We start from the raw sequence: 17761 nt of genomic DNA, 5'->3' as shown, positions 1-17761 counted from the left end.
TCCTTTCTGTTTATTACGGTGAAGCAGAGAGGAGCACATTTGCTTTTCGAGTGCATCCTGGGCCAGTTGTGGAGGCTTTTTCTGGGATTATGTAATTTGTTACCTTGATTTGGACAAATACAGCGACGGATTATAAAGATGTTGTTTGACGTATTTGGCGCCTTTTGCTTTAACTTTCTGAGGACAGGGTTTGCATGAGGGAAGTCCATCAGCGACAACAACGCCTTGGTCATCTTTTAGATATAAAGTGGACCAGAAAATTTAACAGGAGCCTCGAAAATCCTTATGGTTAACCGAGCGTGTCCTTTTATAATCGAGCTAATCGTTAAAGCCGGTTGATCTTGACATCCATAGATACATCCACCTGTCATTCACACAGAGTTTGACCAATAGGGAGTGTGAGAGGGCACTGGGCATTTGTGTTTGGTCAATGAGCACAATCTAGTGGCCTTACAAAGAAAACCAAACAAAACATTGAATTATGACAAGACGATATATCACTAAAACAGCAGACCGTCACAGAGATAAAATCATAACTTTATATTTACAATAACAAGCTCAAACTGTTTTGACTATAAATCTAGACTAATATTTTTGTTTGTGCTGCATCTTGTTAATGAAGTGCAGGTTGGACTCAAAGACAAACTAGTTGAGAACCACTGAACTAGATAATTCAGGAAAATGAAAGCTGGTTGTTTGTGTGGCGTCTGAGTGGGAATGGAGCATTAGAACAGTGTTTTTCAACCACCGTGCCGTGGCACACTAGTGTGCCGTGAGATATTGTCTGGTGTGCCTTGGGAAATTATCCACAAACAGTGTACTGTTTTTGAGTGTCTATGCTGTCTAGTGATCGGCAGAGTAACCATATTATACTCTTCCATATCAGGTAGTTAGTGAGACTATGCGGTGTTCCAGACACTTTGATGAGAAAATTTTCTGCTGGTGGTGTGCCTCGTGATTTTCTCAATTAAATAAATGTGCCTTGGCTCAACAAAGATTGAAAAACACTGCATTAGAACATTCACATTAGTTTCTGCTTCAGAGGACAACACTGAAATTCACTGGAAGGTCGTGTCTGTAATGCCATTATGGATTAAAGTTGTGTAAACTTATATATATATTTCAAATCTCTGACAGAAGCCGCCCATACCACCAATTAGACAAGTTAATCAACTGTAGCTGAACGTAAACCGCTTGGCAACAGGCTAATTTTAGTCTGTCAGATCTCCCCTGATGCTCTTTTTCATATCGTTTTTTTACGGTCTTCAATGGTCATCAGTGAGTGACAGCTTCACAGCTGAGCGACACCGAGCAATATGCCTCTTCTTTAGCTTTCACTTCCCACCAGAGAGTTGCACAAACTTTGCCTCGGTGTTTCGCAACAAAATGAACCACGAAATACGAATGCAAATCCGTTTTTCAAAAGTGCCCATTTAACGCACACACACAAACTAGAAATCCTACACAAATCTGAGTAACCGCCGGTCTCTCAGCCACAACTCCGTAGTACGACACATATTTGGCGCCAGATGACAGTGCGATGTAAGTGTCATTCGCTGTGAATTAAGTATTGGTCAAAAACTGCACTCTTCGAATAGGCTGCGCTTGTCACGACCGCGTGCCCACTGCATTGGCCTCTCTCTCTCTCTCTCCTCTCGTAGGTACGGGACTCCAGTCTCCACAGCAACCGTTGCACAATGTAGCGGGTGCTTGGAAACAGCGCTCCCGTGTAGGCAGAGGGAAGCAGGTTCATTTTCTATTACCTTTTTAGAAGAATTGGTGCATAATGCCAAGAGAAAGATGACCAAGTTGAGATGTCGTTTGTCTGTCGTAGCTCTATTCAAGCAGCTGGCGGCTCTGAGTAACGCTGTGTAATGGACATGAATGCACACACTCCAACCCAGATGCTATTTGCTGCTGAGGCTGACTGTGCATGGTAAATTCACTACATGCTTTTCTGCAATAATGCCATTACATCTCACATTTTGCATGTGCAGATGAAAAAGGAGGCAGCAGTAAGACATGAGGGAGTACTTAGTTTTGAGGTATCGAGCAAAGTAATTTATAATAAACATTTAGTTGCTTGATTGCCAACTATTCTGAGTGACGACCAAACGGTTTCAACATGACAACATAATAAAACATGAGAAAACACTGTCTAAAAAACAAGGTTTATGTGCTTCAAAAACTGATTTGTCCCATTTAGCTCTATTTTGTTGCAAAATGGCCTGAAACGACAACAAAACTCTCTTTTCACTGTTCATTTGATTGAACAGTGAAAAATTATAAGAGTTGTGGTTCAAACTCATGTCTAACTGTTAACTAATTAACAAACACATCCCAATTCTTCACAGGGATGACTTTAAAAGCATGTTTCACTACTTTCACGGAGCAAAACTACTAGTTCATGATCAATAAAAATGCTTTGTAATTTGTTTGTAGACCTCTGCTTTTACAATACTGAAGAGGGACAAAAGCAATTAATTCCACTACTACACATATCAAACAGGTACTGGGCCTTAAATAAAAAGGCAACAGTGAAAACTGTGAAATTTTCCCAGCATACGTTTTCTTCTTGTATTTGAGAAAATATTTTGATTACAACTCTCTAAACCAACTGAAGTTAGAGACTTTTTCAAACGAGGGCTTTAGACCTACAACATACCATTACATTGCATTTTACACATGTAAATTAACAGCTATAATCTGGCACATTTACAATTTTATAGCAATATAGAACTAGATTTTCATCTGAATAAATCAGTTGCCACATTTAAAATGTAATATCAAAAAAGTCTAAAAGTGTTTGCATAAGTACTGGATTTATGCTACAAACATTTGCAGGCATCACTTGCATCACTAGAAGCAAAACTGAGAGCTAACTTTGCCCCGCAGAAGCAGAGACGAGCACGGGTACAGATGGGTGAGGAAAACTAGTTTCAGAGAAGTGCTGACACCAGAGGGGGTCCTGTTGTATATGTTGAGGAAACCTTTGCAGGCACGGAGAGAACATGTGCACTCCACAGAGAAAGGTCACTGCTATTTTGGAAAATGGCTAAAACAGAGCATTTGGGAGAAAAATGAAAGTATTTAAACCTCATGTACCTGTAGTCAATGCAAAACAACATCTCCATGGAGATGAGTTGGTGATGTCCCGCTCGACTCAGAGTTACGAGTCAGGTCTGAGGAGCCAGTCTTCTTTTAATGAGATAAAAGCTTAATTTGACTGTTTTCTATTCGGAGTGAAATGTGATGCCGTGTTGGTTGAAGTGGTGCCTGTGATGGTTGTACTAAAACCTCTCTGTGTTTTGCCGGTACCTGTTCCTTGATTTCCTGAAGCTTGTTGCTCTGTTCGCGGATGTCGTTGAGAAGCTGAAGAGCTTTGTCGTCTTCTTGTGTCACCTCCATTCTAGCCTGCTCCAAACTGCGCTTCAGACTCTGCACACAATAACAGTGAAATCATACGGACCCCACAGAACAATATTCAGGAAACTGTTTAACAATAAACAGATATGGATCAAACACTTTCAGTGAGAAGACCATTTTTCTTGTTTTATATGGACTATTATTTTAGTGCCCGAAATAAAGTATTGAATTGAAAATGTTATTTATGTAGCATAATTTTACTATTTTGATAAACACTGGGCAGTTTTAACCAAAACTTTTTTATAAAACATTAATTTTCTTCTGAGATTTTCTTTTGCTGCATTAAACATGTGTTAAGAACATCAGAGACCCTCGCGTCTAAAATTGTTTTTCTCATTATCCTATGGTGACATTGCAACAAAACACAGAATAAAAAGCAGACGAGCTAAAGGCCTGTTCGAACCAGTGTGATATTCTATTTCCCACAAATTCCCACTACTTCTTTAATGGTATAACATTCATAGTTGCCTCTTACATGTAATGAGCCACACCCCGTGTAGAGAGACAATCCAGAGTGGGAAATTCTGATTGGAAATGTGAAATAAAACAGCAAGCACCATAAACGGATTGCACTCTTTTCCACGGCACGGGAGCCCACAAAGCTCTGAGTGTGCGGCTATAGTTCAGCGGATTGGTTAGCTCACGTGCCTCTGTAATAATCGACATGTCATTGTACTGATGACATTTTAAAATGTGATCACATATCACAGATGGGAGGGTGGGGGCAAGTTTGTTATTCAGTGTTTCAGAAAATCCATTTTTGTCAAACCTCATCATTTTTGTCTGAGGGATTTGTTCCACATTCTTTCTGTGACTAAATGTCGAAAAGTTAAATTCTACGCAGGTGTTTTTTTAATGTGTGTTCAGTGTGATTGGCCTTCAACGATTTGTTACAACTGCAATCACTAAATGCACACAGCATGGTTCTTTATATAAACAAGTTAATCAAGGCCAGTGATCAGAATGCAGAGCTTGTAGGCTCCTTCTCTAGCGCTCCATATGTTTTGCATGAAATTATCTGAATGCCATGGCATTCACACCGTATGTTGTGCACACGCATGCTATGGCTGCATGATTAGACGCAATCGTATTTGAAATGGCAAATTTTACAACTATTCAATCATTTAGGCAGCACAATGTCATCTGCACACGGCAAAAGTCCTGATTCTAGAGTCATCATGTAATATTTTCAAATCCAACTCAAACTGTGGTTTATACCTTTACAAGCAAATTAGCTTAGTAGTAAAAAGGAAGAAGGGCCGCAGAATATGAGAAAAATATAGGGCCTCATTTCCTTGTTATCCAGAGTGTTGTTGATTTTTTTTTTTTTTTATTCATGCAGTCTTTATATTTGAAGAGTTTAGTGGTGCTAGGCAAGTGCATGTCTATGGTAACTAGTAGCCTGCATTAAAAACAGTCTGACCCAAGGACAGTGCACCTGACGCAAATCACTTATAACACCAGACCACCGATATGTCTGTGTTGACTGAATATATATATATTTTTTTAAATATAACCATTTTGCATTTAAAAGAACTTATATTTGAGCAGCATCAGCTTACTGGTTGTAAGCTACACAGCGGCGGAGTGATCTGCTAGGTTACCAGATCTACAGTAGTTTGTTTACCTGTGGCCGACATTACGACGCGTGGAATTCACAAAGGAGCTTTCTACAAATCAGATATGGCAACGTTTGGAGGACGACCTGATGATTTTGAAGAGGTTTTTAATGCAGGCTACAAGTTACCATAGACATGTACTAGCCTAGCACCACTAAACTCTTATAATGTACGGACTGCATGAATAAGAAATATATATATATATCTTCAGAAATCACCAACACTCGGGATGACTAGGAAATGAGGCCCTATGTCAAAAATCCTAAAATACCCCTTTAAATATTGCGATCATGCTATTATTGCAGTATTTTACTAAACTGTTTCAACATGGTACGATCTAGCAAATGCAAAAATCAGGACCAGAATAAAGCTTAAATGGAACTGTATTAAAACATTTGCACATTGTTAAGCTACTGTGCATTTTTGTTTAATTTTTGTTCTGCTTTTGCAACGAGTGCGTGAATCTCAGGCTCAGTGCATATAACATTAAAACATAAAACACTGTCTCACGCTGCACTCGGTGATGTAGGTTGCCAGGTCTTGCTCTAAAATGGTCCTCTGCGTCTCTGAAGCCTTCAGTTCAATGTCCTTCTGCTGCAAAACGGACTCCAGATCAGACATCTTCCTCTGGACCAGCGAGACCTCCTGCTCCACCTGCAAAGAACAAACCCAACCACTTAATCGGTATTTTTGACATTGCTTATGTATAATATTTGCAGGTCATTTGAAACCTATGGGGATGGTGCGGGTGCTCAGAGTCCAACCTACAAAAAAGTGCAGGGGTTAAAAAAAAAGCATTATATCACATAGTTGCAGTAGGAGAGTCCAACAGTGAAGCAGACGAGCAAATGGACAAAGGAGAGAAGAACAATAAATGACAGTGACAGAGCAGCACAGCAGCGAACAATAAGACAGTAAGAGTCTAGGTTTGTTCTAAGTAAGAACAATAAAAGCAACAGAAAGACAAAAACATACAATGCGCAGAAAGCTAAGAAAGGCAGTGGAAAATGTCAATATGCAAAGAAAAATGTACAGAACAAACACATGCAGGTTCAATGCTGACAGGTTGACCGATGATAAGAGCCAGTTTTGAAGGTGAGAGCGGAATAAAGGTATTTCTCTTATTGTAGTTGGGAGACTGTTCCACTCTTTTGAAGCCCTGACAGAGAGAGCGTTTTCTCTGAGTGGTAACATACAGTCTTCTCTTGATGCTCCTCTAGTGAAGCGACTATTGGTTGATCTTTGACCTATGAAATCACTGAGATTTGATGAATTGGACAGATGTTGGTGAATTTGATACTAATACTACTTTTAATACTTTTATTACCTGCTTTGTGTAAGGACTGTAATGGTTTGGCTGTGGTGTGGTTGGCTTGAGGCAGAAGATTATGTGAGAAAAAAAATCATTGTGTGTATGAACATTTTAGCTGCTTGGGTGGCATGGATTTTCTGATGAATCTGAAGTTGGACAAATTAAATTGAACTCTTTTGTCTGTTTTGTGTGGGATTTGAAACTGAGATCTGGATTTGATTTGTATCACCCGGATTTTTCATGCCAGGCTATCATTTCTCTTCAACCTCATATCATTCTTTGGAGTTTCCAATTTTGGGTCGAAAGTGATCTTCATCCATCAATCTCCGAGCCAACATTGGCCGGCCAGACCACTCACTTTTCCTCTACTTTACAAAGACGCGTAGTTTGGGACCTGGTGTTATCCTCAAGCCTTTTGAAGTCCATGGTCGACAGGTGGATTAAAGAATCAGAGACACGCGTGCTCTGTCCAACATCGTGGAGTATGAGAACGTGTAATAAAATGTTCCAAATCATACAGGAGGAGACTGAGAAACGGCATCGTCTTCTGCCAAATAAGCACCTTGAGTCTTTCGCATTCGAGTGACGTGTTACGAACTATGACTCTATGATTAGATTGATGGAAAACGTATTTTGGATTGGGTTTGAGATTGACTGTGAGCAGAGGACCAGGCTCACAATATCCTGCATCCTCTTCAATCACAACTTCATGTCCTTTTTTCACTACATCCAAAAATGTCCAGTTTAGTCTTCCTCTGGACCTCTTGTTTCCTGGCAACCCATACACAAACACACCAAAATCTTCTCCCTGTCGTTTTAACACCCAGCTTCCGTATTGTTTGTGACTGCTGCCATGTTTACGCCGTTGTTTTTCCGAGGCTGAGTCCGAGGAGTAGTGGCAGATGTCAGGGCAGGGAGCTCTGATAGAATTAGCCGTGCCATTAAAGCATTAGGAGCTACAGGAGCCACGGAGAAACAGCAGGGCCACAGTCACACAGCACTTACTGTATAGCACCACTCGCACCCAGTCACCGCAATCACAACATTCACAACATACAAGACATGATTGGTGCAATATGGCATGTGTCGGGCTCTGTCTAACGACGAGAGTCCAAGGGAAAGTACTTCATATATTTGACATTATAATGATGCTGCAGAACTGAACTGTACTGTACATCACCAAAGTATTGTTATTGCAAAATATTGTTATTGCAGTGTCAGGTGACGCAAAATGAAAATAACGAGAAGCCACAATCACTGAGGTCGTCCATGTGATTTTTACTGAGATTTTAACACATTTTGCCAAAACAGTCGGGAGGAAAAGTGCATGGTGACTTGAAATGTGCAAAAGTTCCGTTTCAGACTTCAGACTTCTATCTTGTTGAAATTGACGATTCCCTCCCTCGGGAATCATGGGCCAACATTCAGTCAGTGCAATCAACGATACAAATGTATATCGTGAACATCACAATATTAATATATATTAAAACAAATGAGTTTGGTGATTTGATTAAACTATGGTACTTAATTAGTATATTCATTATTTATGCCATAGCAGCATAAATGTCAGCAGAACTGAAATTTGGGTGTTTATTGTCATTATGATAAAGTAGTAGCTTCTACATTTAAAAACAGTTGAAATGGACTTTACTTTTTTGGACAGATGCCAACTTTTCACTCTAAATCCCACGAGCATCCTCATGGCAGAGTTCTGTGATTATCACGAGCACAGGCTGAGAGTGTAGTTGTAGCATGTGTGGGAGCAGGCACTGCAGGGGCTGATGGGGCCGATGGGACTTTAAGTTCTTACGGTTTGCATCCCAGGCTTACAGTGAAAATTATGTAAACGCACGTACCCTCAACATCAAAACGGCTGACAAGTTTTATTTCTATATATATCATGCAGCTCTAGTGAATAAAAACATTAAAAAGGCAGTGCCTGTTATGAATGATGGGTTTGATTTACATGGGACGAGGACTCGCATCCATTTCAGACCAAAAGTAATACCTTCAACTGGTCTGGGTAAGTCCTTCATTTCTGTAAGACATAACATCTTACCTGGGACATGATCTGTTGCCTCTCTCCGTTCAGTTTGTCACAAAATGCTGCCTGCCTGGGTGTTACAAGTCGGTCTTATTTACAGAGTGGAGTGGAGCAGTCCCTTATCTGCGGGAAAAGAATAAAACAGAAACGTATGAGCGACAATGGCCCAATCAAAAAGCGAGCAGCCACTCGAGTGAAGAGCCAACTCAGAGCCCTTATGTAAAACACTACAGTCGAGCAAAGAATACGACCTTTTGCAGACAAGTGCGGCTCATTATACAGGGCTGTATATGTTTTAGTGGTGGTAGTTGCAGGAAGCTGAGAAGTCGATACAAAATCTGTTTTAGGCATACGGTGTTGTTCTTATTGAAAAAACTTATGAACATGACAGTGATTCATGGGTGAGATTTTGTTGTCAAGCTTCATTTATGCACAACACGTCAATCAACAAAGGGTTCTTTAGGTATCTCGATGTTGTGCAGCACAAAAAGACAAAATAGGAAAGTGAGAGAGAAAACGATGGAAAACACAACATAAAGATAATGAGTGTTTTTCCTTATTATTGTTCGAAATAAAGAAACCAATCCAAATGTTCCTCTTCTAAAGTACCAATAAATGACTTCAGGTCAATTATGAGCTTCAAGGAAAATTCCTTTATGCCTGAACAAGAAGATATTAGCATTTAAACCCAAAACTAGTGCTTTGTGTATAAATAACTTTTTATGCAGTTATTTATACAGTGAAGTGTCTTGCCCAAGGACAGAAAGTCTATAAATATACCATACCAACTACTATGACAATACATCACTTTCACGCATCTGTTGCTAAGCGATGCTGTTCCCCCCCCCCACCTTTTGTCCAGATCTGTGCTCATCTCGATTCGAGCGGTGGCTATAAATAGCACTATGTGTTTGCCTCCTTAACCACCGCTGGATATATTTGGCAGCTTTTGTGATCGAGAGAGAGGCAGAAAAAGACCGACGCGCAGAAAAGATCTATAAAAAGCATCACCTCCCACTCCTCCCTACAGCAACGCGCTCAACCCCAGTAACATCAGTATACAGTCATTTTGAGATCTACTTATAGACTTTTCTCTGGATTTGGACACTTCAAATTACTATATTAAAGTCTGGGGTTGTAGACTCTACATCCATTCATCGCACCCATGTATTTCATACCGTTGATTCGCTGTCTTCCACCGGGGTCTGAGCACCAGAACATGACCAATAAAACTCTTCTAATGTTTGTAATCGGTTTCTGTGAGTCTTTTCAGTTTGAATTGCAATTGAATACGAATATTTCTTAGTCTAAAAGGCAAATGAGTCTCAACAGAACACATGCACACAAGTTTGAAGAGAACACTTTTGGAAAAAAAAAACAATCACTGATTTTGTTTATTTGGCTCTTGATATTATTTCTCATCAGTCTGAGTTAAGTTAAGCTAAACTGCACTGCTGTGATTTTGATGATGCAAAGGCTATTTAAAAGTAAAATCCTTGTTTCAAGAGGAAAGATAGAGCACTTTGTAAACAACAGCTGCTTTGTAAGTTCCTACATGATCGTCACAATCTACACTTATCTCAAACTTTTTAAACAATGCAAGACTAATCTAAAAATACTTTGCTCTTTGGTGTATTAGTTCACCAGCACAAGCCTGGTGCTAAAGCAGAAACCAAGACTGAGCTATATGGCTAAAGTAGACTAAAAATAAACCAGAACCATGTACAAAAAACCTCCCTTAACCATGGCCTTCAACTCAAATGTAACCACAAATACAATGGGTCCAATTGAGACTGCAACAATACCGCCAAGGAGTAAAAGCCTGCTTACCAGAAGAGGCCTTTTCCGAGAACTAGCAGACTACTCTCCAAGTTCAGAAGAGGGTAGTGTGATGGACTCATTTTGTGGCTGTATCTTTTGCATGACCAATCTCTACAGTAACGTTCCAGCACAGAGGGAGCAGGTGTCAGAGAGCAGTGTGTGAGATTGAAGGGTGAAGGCGACGCACATGGATGGCTCACCTGTAGACTGTGAAAATGACCCCGCGATGAAAATGGTCGTTTTTGAAGCGGGTGTTTTTGACGACGGGGCATTGGGCATAAGGGTTTAGTTCCATTTTCTTTTTATTCATTGATAAGGCTTTTTTTAGTTGTATTGGGATGTAGATACCAATAGCTTCCGAAACATGGAGGAAATTGTATCTACAGTTCTGACCCCAACACTGAATAACTTATGAGTGTTTTACAACCAAACGCATGAATTATCAATGATCCTTTAACTCATAGGGTGGGGTAAAAAAAATAAAAACAATTATACCGGTACTTTAACGAAATGTTCCAATTGTCCCCCCATTTTTTCACTTTTCTCCTAATTTTTCCCTTTTTTTCCCCACACAATTTTTCAGAAATTTTGGATGACCTAAACTATGTTTTCTATGCCAGTAGTACTTAAAACTATTTTCGATACCATACTGATATTGTTTAATGATACTCAGTCCTAATTATCATTGCAAAATTGGGCAAAAGTAGTGATGAATGAATGTCAAAAACAGTATTTGCATGTGGCCATCCTGGGGAAAAGGGCTTCCAGAACCACATCTCTCAGCTTTGAGAAAGTAAATGGGTCTTGTGAGCGGGTTACCGAAAATGCAGTGGCAGATGGGATTTGGATCTCACTGCGTTACCCCCAGAGCAGGTTCACGGCCCGTGATGATGAGAGCTAACGGCCCGTGCAGCTGGGCCCCTCCTCTGTAATCACTGTCTCCCTCTGAGCAGCCACAGATCACAGAGGATGACATCTGGACATTGTTTTGGGCAGAGGTTCTTAAGCTGGGGTTCAGGTGCCAGTGAGGGTGCCCGGGCTCCCTCTGGCGCCACCGAGGAGTGGGGGTGTTTTAAAAAAAATGTTTTTCACAAATCACAGACCAGAACTTACAGTGCTTAAAGTGCGGCTGACAGGTTTTTAGGATTTACTAATGCTTGTTGTGTTTGGTGCTTGTTGGTGCGTATTAATCATAGTCTGACACCAGTGAAGTGGCAATCTTATGAAGGAAAGTTTAATGAAAGTACTTTGGTGACACAGGAAGAGGCCAAGTTCCTTAGAAACACAATGCAGTTATGGAAATTCCAGCTTCTGATATGTCACATCCTCTGCAAAGTCTAATAAAAATGCAAAATGGGTATAGGTAAAATGGTATTTTATCTAAAAAATATATTTTACCTGTCATGTACAATATAGGATGAACAGTGACCCATCTCCAAATCCTGACTCAGGTTCATGTCGGGAGTGTCTAGTTGGAATATTAGCCTATTGTGGATGTTCAGATTCGTGGGGGTGCACATGCTTCAGCTTTTGCATGAGGAACACAATGGGCCCGATCTTCCACTCAAGAAGACAAAGTTGGTCTCTTGCGTACAAACAGTGCTTTATAAACAGTAGCCTGCAGCCTGTGGGCGTTACTTAGGAGTCAGCTGCGCCGTGGTGTGCAACAACAACTCAAGCGGTGCTGACGACTTGCTGCTTCCTCTTCGCTCTCCTCTTTTTCCCATTAACATTGCGCACAGCTGGACAAACTATTTCTCCCACTGTGAGTTAAACACGGTCCATGTCCTGAATATATCGATGGTCCTGCTCTCGCGCTAGTATTAAAGAGCGCGGGGCAAACGCCACGCCACAGAAATGTGATCAAAACACAAGTGCGTGCGCCACCCAGAGTAGTTAGTCCATCCCACTTACTGTGCCAGGTATGAAGCTGAAGCTTGCACAGAGCGCTCCCTGTCATTGCAATACAGTCTGGTCTACAGTCTGCATTTAAAAACACGAGATCAGTCAATCAATCATGGTTTTGTAAAGTCCAATATCACCACGGGAGGGCTGCACCAAACACTAAAGCAATGAAACAAAACAGTAAACACACAATGTTAAGTTCAGGCAAAGTGAAGTATCCAGGAAAACATAATGTCCAAATAAGCGTCAGCAGCAGGTGGTGAAGGGGCGCGTGGGTGTCTCTCCAGCACGGCGAGGAAAAACTCAAAAACCCAGTGGAAGAAAAAGACACCTCAAGGAGAACCACAGAAACAGAGATCCACTCCCATGGACGGACAGGCTAAAGGGACCCAGGGCCGATGGGAGTCCTTGAGCAGACGGGCCAAGATCACAGAACGTTCAGTCCTTGTCCAGAGTACAGGCCATTGAAATGAATATACTCTTGATATAATATTGATAATGGGGCTTGGATGAGACTAAAAGTGGTTTACTGGGCCATTTTCAGGTTTTGGGTCCTTGCCAAAGACTATTTGACGGTGGGTTCCCGAAATTACAACAGTTTGAAAAACACTGTCCAAACAAAATCCATTGTTTATTTGTGTTGTGACGTTGTGCCAAAACATTCTTTTCCTTTTGGCTTTGTAATCTCTTAAACACATGCACAGTGATATGCTAATTAACAGTCAAAGTATGAGTAGCTTATCCCTTGCCATCTTGTTCCAACTTGACACATTTGTTCCGCTGATGCATTCACAATACAATGCAGCTCCTCTTTTTTCATGAAATGGTATAACAGTCTTAACACCTGATATTTTGCCAACTACAAAATAGTGGCAGACCATTTGCTTGGGGCCGCAGCAGTCATTTCGTCGGTTGGATAATGATTTGGACGGTGAGTCAGAATTGTTGAGGAGGAGGTTGTGTCCCAGTCATGGTGTCGCACTACACCGGGGCCTCGGGTTTACTGTACGCACCGTGGGCAGCTCTGAGTCACAAACCTGCCGGAGCAAGACTGTAGTGGTACACATTACCGACTAAAAACATTAAATATCATCAGACAGTGGATCGCAAAATGTGATTCAGGAAAATGCGCAGGGATCTTTCTGACAGTACTGAGGAATTGTTTGGATTTACATTTGTTTGTATTTTGTTGTAGTTTTATTCATGCCTTTTAGTTCAGGTTCAGTTTTTTGTAAGAGATGCACCATTCCTGCTATTTTTTTTTTTTACCCCGAGGGTTTAAAACTTGGGGTTTGACATCCAAAGTTGTTGTAATTTGTTGTCCAAGAACAAAAATTGGTTTAAAGTAAGTGAAAATCAAAGACGTTTATATTCACCGTATTCAGGAAGTGGCAAACCACTGCGTAAATACTATACATCAGCCATTCTCAAAGTCTGGGATATTCTGGCCCCCTTATTGACCCGAGATTCTCACGGGGCCCCCAAATAATAATAAGTTTTACCATTCCCATTTAAAGGGGCTAGACGCAAGTTAGCCATTTTATACTCACTACTGCCATCTCAGGTCTTACGTGTAACTGCACCTTCTATATTTAACTCGTGCATGACGGCACTTCAGATCCGAATTAGCACCTTTCTGAGTGACAGTTTATGATTTTAAAGCCAGTTGTGGTGAACACGTCTGGGCTCATTCTACACATTAGGACATGGCTGGAACATGTAGGGGGAGGAAAATACATTATTTTAACATACATACAAACTCTGTATAGTCCCTTTAAGAAAAAAGCGCATAAAGAGTAACAGCAAGCAACGACTATAGGCTAATACTGGTTTAAAGTGGTACATTTTAGTCAATAAATGTGTTTTTCTTTTTAAATCAATGTTTCAATGAACTTGTTTTGCAGACAAGCTTTGGGGGACCCACTGTAGTGCCTCTGAGCCCCCCCAGTTTGGGAACCACTGCTGTACATGGATCGGCTTCTGTCTTTCGCAGTTCCTCCCCACTACCAAACCATTAGCGCGGAAACAACAGACAAGAGAGTAAAAAAATAAATAATAATCACTACAAGTAATCTGAGGTCTCTTTTTAATTTCATCTTCCTGCTTTGTGATCGGCATGCAATGAGCCAACTTATTTCCTTTGAACACCTTGTTTTCTTCCATCGACGACAATAAATGTCCCCGCTCACAGGAAGTGGGTAAGACATCCAACCATCCATGTTCTTCCTCTTTATCCGGGGCCGGGTCGTGGAGGCAGCAGTCTGAGCAGAGATGTCCAGACTTCTCAATCCACGCACAACACCTGTTCTGGGGGGACCCTGAGGCGACACCAGGCCAGCTCGGAAACATAGTCCCACCAGCGTGTTCTGGGTCTTCCACGAGCCCTCCTCCCAATAGGACATGCCCAGAACACCTCCCGCGGGAGGCGACCAGGAGGCATCCGGAACAGATGCCCGAGCTACCTGAGCTGGCTCCTTTCGACGTGAAGGAGCAACAACTCTACTCCGAGATCCTCCCGGGTAACTGAGCTCCTCACCCGATCTCGAAGGGTGCGCCCAGCCACCCAGTGAAGGAAACTCATTTCGGCCGCCTGTATCCCCGATCTTGTCCTTTCAGTCATTACCCAGATCTCATGACCATAGGTGAGGGTGGGAACGTAGATCAATCGGTAAATCGAGAGCTTTGCCCCCGACTCAGCTCCGTCTTCACCACGACAGACCGATACACGACCGCATCACTGCTGACGCCGCACCGATCCGTCTATCGATCTCTCGCTCCATCCGTCCCTCACTCGTGAACACGACCCCATGGGTTAGACAATTTCAACATAATGTGATCTGATCGTTAAAGCAACAGTATCTTGGTTAATATTTAAATCATAAATTACACAAAGTCCATTAAGTGGATGAATAATTCTGTACAAACGACTAAAAAAGAGAAACAGAGAACAGAGAACAGCCAAACATTGTAGTAACTCAGGGTGATGATGCTTGATTCTATACTTAACTTGGTCAGTTTCACTTTTCTTCACCTAGAAGAGCGTGAGTGCAAAGAGAGTGCAACTTTGCCTTCAAAACCTTCCAACTGATACTGAAATATGAACGCTGCGGTGCAAAAGGAAAGATCTCTCTGTTACTTTTCTAATAAAAGATAAGTCCTCCCACACAATGTATTGGGCACTGGCTATTCCCCGTTTATCTGTAGCCACACAACTTAACGCTACAATGTTAAGAATAGCCATTGAAGGGGTGTTAGATTGAGTCCCAACCAACGCAACTTGTGCTCCACTTGTACAGGGAAAGTTTGGTTTTGTGTATTTAAAAATGCAATTGCAATTTTATTATTCCTATTTTGTCCAGGGTCAAATTGTATGTCAAGTTATAACATACATTGAGAAACAAATTGTGAAATTTAGCAGTGGAGGTACTCAGCAACTTTATTAGATAGATAGATAGATAGATAGATAGATAGATAGATAGATAGATAGATAGATAGATAGATAGATAGATAGATAGATAGATAGATAGATAGATAGATAGATAGATAGATAGATAGATAGATAGATAGATAGATAGATAGATAGATAGATAGATAGATAGAGCCACTGATGGAATAACCTGGTCATGCAGAATGTTTAGGTCGTCGGCTGACCTCAATCTTTGGACACGTAGTGTTGCTGAACCTAGATCTAACCAACTGCAGCAACCCAGATCAGAACAGTTACAGTTGTTAGTCAGATCCGGTGGCTTTTTTTTTTTATCTGATCAGGCCACGTATTCTGGCTGTATCCAATTTTAATTGAATTGGGATTAAATCTATGCTTAATCTCTCTGGTTAATCTCAATTGTCGACATGGTCCAATCCTGTGGCGGCAACAGCTCATTGTTGGAGTAGAGATTTGTAGAATGACATTGAAACTACAGTATATTGCATTCTGGAGTGGAGAACATGTTGTGTTTAAGCTAAGGTTTAATCTAAAATGTCTATCTCTTGAAACAAACTGAGCAAAAGCCGTTTTATTGTTACACCCAGAAGACAAACAATTACAGTGTAAAGCTGCATCACCGAGGCATCACAGTTGGATAAATAACAAACTCAACTCTATTTTTCCCCATCTCAGCAGTCGGACGATAATTGCACCAGATTTCAAAATGCCAGCCCTTTTTTCATGTGCGCCAATCAGTCTGACCCGCAGTGCCGTCACTCGCCACAAAGTTAGCATTTCTGAGGCTGGATATATAACACAGACGTCGTGGGCCATAATTCAAAGCGCGTTCCCACTTCAATAACTCAGTCCGTCATTATATCCTAAGCAGAGAGATGAGAAGGACCAGCGTGGGCTCCTGAAGGCGGCCACTGGGAGAATGACACTCGAGAATAGGCAGCAGCAGGCGCTATCTCTCACATCATCAGAAATCACATATGCTTTAACAGAGCAGCGGAGACTTACTTGAAATTCAACGCTGCACTATATAGATTCAAGGACGCCATAAACGCAAAGACTACTCAAGGTTTTACTCAGGACTGAACCCGCCCTATATTAATTTATTACAGGAGCAATAACTCGGGCGCATTAGAACAGGCAGCAGCGGGCGCCATTTCTCACATCAGAGAAATCACATCAGCTTTAATAGAGCAGTGGGGACTTCCGTGCAATATAAGACTGGGAGGATCGCAGAACAATACTAGGACTAAACCAAGACTAAGCCAGGTCCAAGTCCGGGCTACTCTGAAAATGGTAAATTGTCACATTTAGATAGCACTTTTCAGCCTCAGGAACAAGAAATGAACCTCCAACAATAAACCAGAGGATGAACGCTCTACCACCTAAGCTACTGCCCGTATCAAACAATCAGCCATACACGATAGGGAAATAATTTACTCTATTCAACAGAATTTGTAATGTTTACAGCTTAAAATGACTTTAGGCCAAATACTGATCCAAGTAGTCTTGGCATATACATTTCAAAATAATTGTTTATCTTGATATACAGTGGGGAAAAAAAGTATTTGGCCAAAATCCAATAGAATGTCTATGTGAAACTGACCAAATACTTTTTTCCCCCACTGTACATGCTTTGAAGACAGCATGCAACCTGACATTTATAAAGTTAAACTACTCAAAAAATATGAGAAATACTGTCAATTACTACAAAATGTCCAAACAGAACACCCATTAGGTTATATATTAGGTACAACATTGGCATTTGTAGAAAGTGGTGCTTTACTTTGGGTTAAAACTGGCAGGTTCAGCCCTTGGTGTTTTTACAAAGAAGAAAATCGGTCCACCACCAGGCAAACTTGCCTACACCTGTTAAATAGCACTGCCCCGGCAGTAACCGGACTATTGGGAGAATGACACTCGGGAATATGCAGCACCAGCAGGCGCTATCTCCCTCTCACATCAGGAATCCCCTGTGCATTAACTGAGCTGATCTGTGCAGAGCTCCCAGAAATTCAAGACTATGATTGGTCTAAGATTTCGGAAACTAAACCAAGACTAAACAAGGGTCAACAAAACAAAGCTCAAGACAAGACCAATCTAAAACCAGGAACCGATCTAAAAATGTGTCTTAACCAGGACTAAATAAGAAAAGTCAAGTCTAGGGCAGGACTTGACTAAAGCTAAGTTCG

The 17761-nt window shown here is 41.2% G+C and overlaps 1 protein-coding gene across 3 annotated transcripts in view; it reads right to left on the bottom strand.

Moving 5' to 3' along the window:
* citb (citron rho-interacting serine/threonine kinase b) overlaps window positions 1-17761 on the bottom strand; it is a 74006-nt gene that overhangs the window by 53946 nt on the left and 2299 nt on the right. For all 3 annotated transcript variants that reach the window (XM_079566829.1, XM_079566830.1, XM_079566831.1), the window contains exons 2-4: window positions 8417-8524; window positions 5556-5699; window positions 3319-3438 (exon numbers count right to left, since the gene is read on the bottom strand). In XM_079566829.1, the coding sequence (XP_079422955.1) occupies window positions 3319-3438; window positions 5556-5699; window positions 8417-8425 (273 nt within the window). In that variant the 5' untranslated portion in view covers window positions 8426-8524. The remainder of the gene's footprint in view (window positions 1-3318; window positions 3439-5555; window positions 5700-8416; window positions 8525-17761) is intronic.

Source organism: Gobius niger (genome assembly GCF_951799975.1).
Source record: "Gobius niger genome assembly, chromosome: 1".
Lineage (NCBI taxonomy): Eukaryota > Metazoa > Chordata > Actinopteri > Gobiiformes > Gobiidae > Gobius > Gobius niger.
This window is presented reverse-complemented; position numbering and strand designations above follow the sequence as displayed.